This window comes from Cyprinus carpio, chromosome A23 (genome assembly GCF_018340385.1).
Source record: "Cyprinus carpio isolate SPL01 chromosome A23, ASM1834038v1, whole genome shotgun sequence".
Classification (NCBI taxonomy): Eukaryota; Metazoa; Chordata; class Actinopteri; order Cypriniformes; family Cyprinidae; genus Cyprinus; species Cyprinus carpio.
The window spans coordinates 20,363,061-20,370,075 of record NC_056594.1 but is presented as its reverse complement, the minus strand read 5'-3'; the positions used below and the strand labels follow the sequence as shown (position 1 = coordinate 20,370,075).

Sequence of the window (7,015 nt, the reverse complement as noted above, 5' to 3'; positions counted from 1 at the left end):
AGAAGAAAAATGGTTATTTTAAGAACCGATCACTGAAAGGTTCTTTTGGGAACCAAAAATGGTTCTTCTGTGGCATCACTGTGAAAACCCCCTTTTGGAAGCTTTAGGGTGTTTAGTATTATTTTGCTCTGATCTGACGCAGTGACGTGAGCAATTCGAGCTGCTTCATGAAGGAAATTTCAGCCAACACAAATGCACCATAATAAACAAACTATAATCAATTCCACAAATTAGGCCAAATCATTTTCACGCCAGCAGTGAACTAGACCCTCGTCTGGCGTCTTCACAGCACGCAAGCATGAGAATCAACACGACAAACAGACATTTTTGTTTGTAAAAGGGATCTTTAACCCAAAACTGAAATTATGTCCATTGTGTCAAATTTACTCCATTCATCTTCTTCAAACATGACTTTCATTCTTCTGTGAAAGAAAAAAGGTGTTTTGAAGAATATTGGGAACTAATTGGACATTTGCATTTACATGGCAGACATGAGACATTTATCAAAATATCTTCTTTTGTGTTCCACGGAAGAAAGTCATTCATACAGGTTTGAGCAACATGAAGGTGAGTAAAGGATAATTTTTGGGTGAATGATGCCTTTAATTGTTAATAGGACCGAACACTGGAACACAGTCAAACGAGAGAGGAACAGAGGACGAGCGCCAGAGGGAAATCTGCATAAAATCATAACACAGCGGAGACAGAGCTTAGTCTTACCTCAAGGTCAGATGTCATGAGGAGGGGAGGGGACAAGTCTAGATCACATCATCATCATCACTAACCTCTCAGGGTTCAGTCCTCCATAAAACAACATGCAGCGCTCCAGAGGAGACCGCTCTATAACAGGCCCTGTTTCTCCTGGCCTTTTGGTCAAAGTAGACGAGGCAGACACATTCCCGATTACACCTGCTGTTTTAATCTGTCTCTTTTGTCCACTTTCCTGACTTCTCTGAGGGGAGGGACTATGGACGTGTGCATTTATGGGGTTTTTCTGATTTTTCGATCTAATATTGCAAAATAAGCTTGTGCAATTTACATAAGAACATGAAAAGAGGCAACAGAAAAGGATACCGAGAACAGCAGCTTTCGTTTCTGCTCTGATAGCCACAAAACTAAGTCAGACGCTGTGGATTTGTGCTAGAATCAGGAATGATAAAAGAACATTGTGCTTTTTTAAATTCTTTTTTTTTTGCCTTCAGACCAAGCTTACTGTTTCAGCTGGCAAAGTTTAAACCCATCTGGTTAACGCTCCAACAACACGTCCTGTAATGTTAATGTCAGCAGGCAGAGAGGAACCGGTCTTTTGTAGCTGTTTAAACGCATTCAACCACATGAGCATCTACACTACCAAAGCAATGTGGTCGAATGTGCAAACCATTTCAGATCCCATTTACACCTGTATGTAGCACTGTCCACTTGTGATCAGATTGACAAAAATACATTTTAATACCAGGTTCCTGCAAAGTTCAGCTCCAACACCCCAGAACCAACCAGTGAGCGAGTTATACATTCACAAACCTCAAGAAGTTCAACCCTGCAGATGCAAGTAGTGACATGAGGCGCCTCACACAAGACCCGGCTCACCCCTGAGTCTATGGAGCAGACGGAAAGCAGTGCTGAAGAAAAGCACAGGAAGCTGCAGGTGAAAGTTATGTTGGAACTGCTGCAAACATCACCAAACAGCCTCGCTGTGAAACACACATCTGCTCTGAGTCTGCATCTCTGAGATTCTGGCCAGTGTTTCTATTGAAGCACGTCTCATGTCTTCTTAATATGAATCAGTCGTGCTGTGTTAGAGACAGAGAGAGAGAGAGAGAGAGAGAGAGAGAGAGAGAGGGAGGACAGCCACTGTGACGGTGCAAAAACAGGCTCGGTGACACAGCAGGACGTCCGGACAGGATGGGTGTCTCGGATTCACAGCTCTGATCACGTCCCACCAAAAAGACTTTCTGGCCAATAAACAAAGAGTGGCAGAGAGACAGAGACAGAGAGGACAAAGGCAGGATAGGGTGGGAGGAGATGTCATCAGTGTGCATGTCTGTCCAGACGGTGACCTTTTGACCTTGGAAGCATTAAATGCTTTCTTTGAGTTTTTATGAGGAGCAAACCGACAGAGAGGAGGAGATGCATCTGAACCAACGCGCACACACACACACACACACACACACACACACACACACACACACACACACACACACACACACACACAAGACTCACACTCACACACACACACACACACACACACACACACACACACACACACTTACACACACACACTTACACACACACACTCATGTTTGACTGTATTAGTGAGCTCATCTCACAGACTTCCACTGTTGCTCTGTCAGGTCAGTGATATTTCCTCTTCACTCTAAACAAACCCTCTCAGAAACCTGTGCAAAGCACTAGATTTCAATACAAACATGATTTGATTGATTTATAACTAGTGAGGTCCGGATATATTATTGAGGACATTTTAGACCTCACAAGTACAGTCAGACCTGTAGAAACACATAACAGAGTCAAACCCACACACAGACTGCACAAACGTGTGTTTCGTCGCTGCAGATTTCTCTTTTTCAGAGACTCTTTCTATGACAGTGAATATCATGTTGTGACTCATTTGGCAGGAGACAAAATTAGACATAACAGCCTGAAAATTACACAGATACACAGACAAATGCCACGAGAGCTTAGTGAAGATGCTCCAATCATCTCACACACATCATCGGCATGAGATGGAGAGATAGCAGGTGTGTGTGTGTCACAGTTGTTATTTAACACTTGTTTGTCTCATCACTCCATGTGTCCAGGCTGAGAGCAGGCTGAAGGGATGTGGTTGTGAGCGTGTGTGTGTGTGTGAGTGTGTGTGTTACCTGTGAGCGCCAGCAGCAGCACACACACACAGATGAGGCCGCACACACATGGCAGCAGGATGAAGAGCAGTAGTCGCAGATGTTTCCCGCAGCGCTGCGTGTGTGTGAACGCTTCACCCATGATGAGCTTATCTGACACACACACACCTGAGGACACACACACACACACACAGAGAGAGAGAGAGTTTGCAGTGAGTTTGTGTATCAGCAGGTGTTCTGATAACAGAATTCAAGATCCAGATATTCAGCTGAATCACATTCATAACAGCAGCTAATATCAATGTCAGTCATAATGGTAAATGTTCCTTTAAATACAGTCATAGTAATAATGAATAGAAATGACATTTCAGATATGACCGTGTGAAGTTTGATCAAGTGCACGCGCGTCTCACCGGTAACGGGCTGGAAATCAGCGACGATCCGGAGCATCAGAGCTGCAGACACCGCGAGCAGAGCACAGGCTATTTTTACCCAGGTATTTTTCGCTTCAGAGTTTCCAGCTTGTGAAGGAGAATCCGACACACACACACACACACACAAACACACACACAAACCAGTTAGTTATTTATAGGAATGGAAAGGAAGGAGAAAAACTAAAGTGCGTGAGTTAAACTTGACTCAAACTCTCTCTCTCTCTCTCTCACACACACACACACACACACACACACACAGACACTCTCTCTCTCACACACACACACACACAGTCTCTCTCTCTCTCACACACACACAAACACAGACAAACACACACACACACACACACACACAGGTCTCTCTCTCTCTCTCTCTCTCTCTCTCTCACACACACACACACAAACAAACACTCAGTCTCTCTCTCACACACACACACACACACACAAACACCAAACACACACTCTCTCTCGCTCTCTCCCGCTCTCTCTCTCTCACACACACACACACACACACACACACACACACCACACACACACACACACACACACGAGAGAGACTCACTGAATACTTACTGAAAGTTCATTGCAGCCGATTCCATCGCAAATACCCCCTCTCTCTAGCTCTCTATTCTATTTTATTGTGTTGTTTCATTAATAACTCAGCTTGTTTCTTTTATTCTCACGGATCGGTCTGTTTGAGCACGAGCAAGTCTGCGCGCGACCCACACCACACTGACGAGCGAGTCCCGCGCGCTCCTTTATATCTCCACCCGACAACACTGAGAGAGAGAGAGAGAGAGAGAGAGAGAGAGAGAGAGAGTTTGAAGGACTCAGACATTAAACCTCAGAATGTATTAAACAGTAACGCATTTAAGACTAAAAGAAAGACGTAGGTTTAGATTAGGAGGATTTTATTTGTTTGAAGTTGCGCGCTACAGGACTGTGTAACATGTTCTGTTTCTTTGTAGCACATTTGAAAGAAGAGATCAGCACAGAAGCTCAGAACTTCAGATCAGCTCATTTACAGTCGCCGCGTTTTGATCGCATCTGACTGATGAGCTCGAACTCACTCAACACTGCTGATCTACGATCGGTTCACACATGCAAAACTAAACTGAAACGAGGAAAGCTGATTCTAATTCAGCTGATGCGGTAAATAATTTATGAAATGAAAAAATGCTTCTCTCTTCTTTTTGGGTTTCAGCTCTAGCTTTGTGCACTAATCTAGTTTAGACTGTTAGAAGTTTTAACTTTAACAATTCAATTTAATTCAAGTTTTTATTAAAATTTGTATAGCGCTTTTCACCATACAAATCATTGCAAAGCAATCATTCATCATCTGAGGTCCTCTGAGGGGTTGACATCATCTCTTCTTAGGTGTTCTGGATTCAGACTGAAGCTTGTGTAAATACTAGTTACCACGGGATGTAAATGCTATCCTAGGAACTACCAAAAGTTTTGTGACCTTAGGGAGCGTGATAGATTGTAGCGTGGAAGAAGACTAGTTAGGTACGCAGGAGCTAGAACGTTAAGGGCCTTAAAAGTAAGTAGTAATATTGTGTAAAACTGATATGGAATGTAATAGGTATCCAATGCAGAGATTGTAAAATTGGGGTAATATGATCATATTTTCTTGATCTGGTAAGGACTCTAGCCGCTGCATTTTGGACTACCTGTAGCTTGTTTATTGAGGATGCAGGACAAGCACCTAGCAGTGCATTACAATAGTCGAGTCTAGAGGTCATGAATGCATGAACTAGCTTTTCTGCATCAGAAACAGGTAACATGTTTCGTAGCTTGTTTCTAAGATGGAAGAATGCTGTTTTTGTAACATGGGAAATATGATTTTCAAAAGACAAGTTACTGTCTAATATAACATCCAGATTTTTGACTGTAGAGGAAGTAACAGTACATCCGTCTAGTTGCAAATTGTAATCTACGAGATTCTGTGTGATGTTGTTTAATATCTAACAGTAATTAAAAGTAAAAGTAATATCTCTGTCTTATCCGAATTTAATAGGAGAAAATTATTGGTGATCCAATCTTTTACATTTTTAACACACTCTGTTGGAATTTAGAATTTAGAAGTTTCATCTGGTCTCGTTGAGATATATAGTTGAGTATCATCAGCATACCAGTGGAAACTAATCCCGTATTTTCTAATAATATTACCAAGGGGCAACATGTATACTGAAAATAGCAGAGGACCTAGGACAGATCCTTGTGACACTCCATATTTTACTGGTGATAAATGAGATGACTCCCCATTTAAATAAACAAAGTGGTAGCGATCGGACAGGTAGGATCTAAACCATCTTAAAGCCTCCCCTTGAATACCTGTATAGTTTTGTAATCGATGGAGGAGTACGTCGTGATCTATGGTGTCGAACACAGCACTAAGATCAAGTAAAACTAGCAATGAGATGCAGCCTTGGTCTGACGCAAGAAGCAAGTCATTTGTAATTTTAACAAGTGCAGTTTCTGTGCTATAGAATTTTTTTTAGACATAAATGGAAGATTTGAAATGGGTCTGTAATTTGCCAGTTCACTAGGATCTAGTTGTGGTTTCTTAATAAGAGGCTTAATAACCACCAGCTTGAATGGTTTTGGGACGTGACCTAAAGATAACGAGGAGTTAATAATATTGAGAAGCGGTTCTTCTGCTACAGTTAATAACTCTTTCAGTAATTTAGTGGGTACAGGATCTAATAAACATGTTGTTGGTTTAGATACAGTGATAAGTTTATTTAGCTCTTCCTGTCCTATAGTTGTAAAGCACTGCAGTTTATCTTTGGGTGCGATGGATGAAACTAAAGTATTAGATGCTGTAGAATCTACATTTGTTATTGTATTTCTGATGTTATCTATGTGAGGGAATATTTAGATCGGGTGGCGTCTGGTTATTTGATAATCTAGCCACTGTGCTAAATAAAAACCTTGGATTGTTTTGGTTGTTTTCTACGAGTTTGTGGATATGCTCGGCCCTGGCAGTTTTTAGAGCCTGTCTATAGCTGGACATACTGTTTTTCCACGCAATTCTAAAAACTTCCAAGTTAGTTTTTCAACATTTGCGCTCAGGACTACGAGTTTCTTTTTTAAGAGCATGGGTATTACTGTTGTACCATGGCACAGTACGTTTTTCTCTAACCTTTTTCAATTTGATGGGGGCAACAGCTTCTAATGTATTAGAGAAGATAGTGCCCATGTTGCCAGTCATTTTGTCTAGTTCATGTGTATTTATGGGTACACAGAGCAGTTGAGATAAATCAGGCAGGTTATTTGCGAATCTGTCTTTGGTGGCTGGAACAATAGTTCTGCCCGGACGATAACACGAAGCCATATAGTTAATATCATCAATACGCAGAATGCATGATACAAGGAAATGGTCAGTAACATCATCACTTTGAGGTACGATATCTATATCTGTAAGATCGATTCCATGTGATATAATCAAATCTAGCGTATGATTAAAACGATGAGTGGGCCTGGTGACTCCAAAAGGGTTTATTAGGTCAGTAAACACAAGTCCTAATGCATCATTTGTATTATCAACATGAATGTTAAAGTCTCCGACAATTAGCGCTTTATCGATGGTGACCAAAAGGTTTGAGAGCCAAATTCTTTTAGGAAATCTGTATATGGCCCTGGTGGTCTATACACAGTAGCCAGAGCGAGAGATATGACAGATTTCTTTTGCATATCTGACAGTGTAACATTAAGCATAAG

At 41.5% G+C, this 7,015-nt stretch overlaps 1 protein-coding gene across 1 annotated transcript in view; it reads right to left on the bottom strand.

The window, feature by feature from the left end:
* corin (corin, serine peptidase) overlaps positions 1-4,035 on the bottom strand; it is a 28,758-nt gene extending 24,723 nt beyond the window's left edge. The window contains exons 1-3 of the mRNA XM_042713821.1: positions 3,863-4,035; positions 3,272-3,379; positions 2,880-3,026 (exon numbers count right to left, since the gene is read on the bottom strand). Of these exons, the coding sequence (XP_042569755.1) occupies positions 2,880-3,026; positions 3,272-3,308 (184 nt within the window). The 5' untranslated portion in view covers positions 3,309-3,379; positions 3,863-4,035. The remainder of the gene's footprint in view (positions 1-2,879; positions 3,027-3,271; positions 3,380-3,862) is intronic.
* Between the last annotated feature and the right edge of the window lie 2,980 nt (positions 4,036-7,015).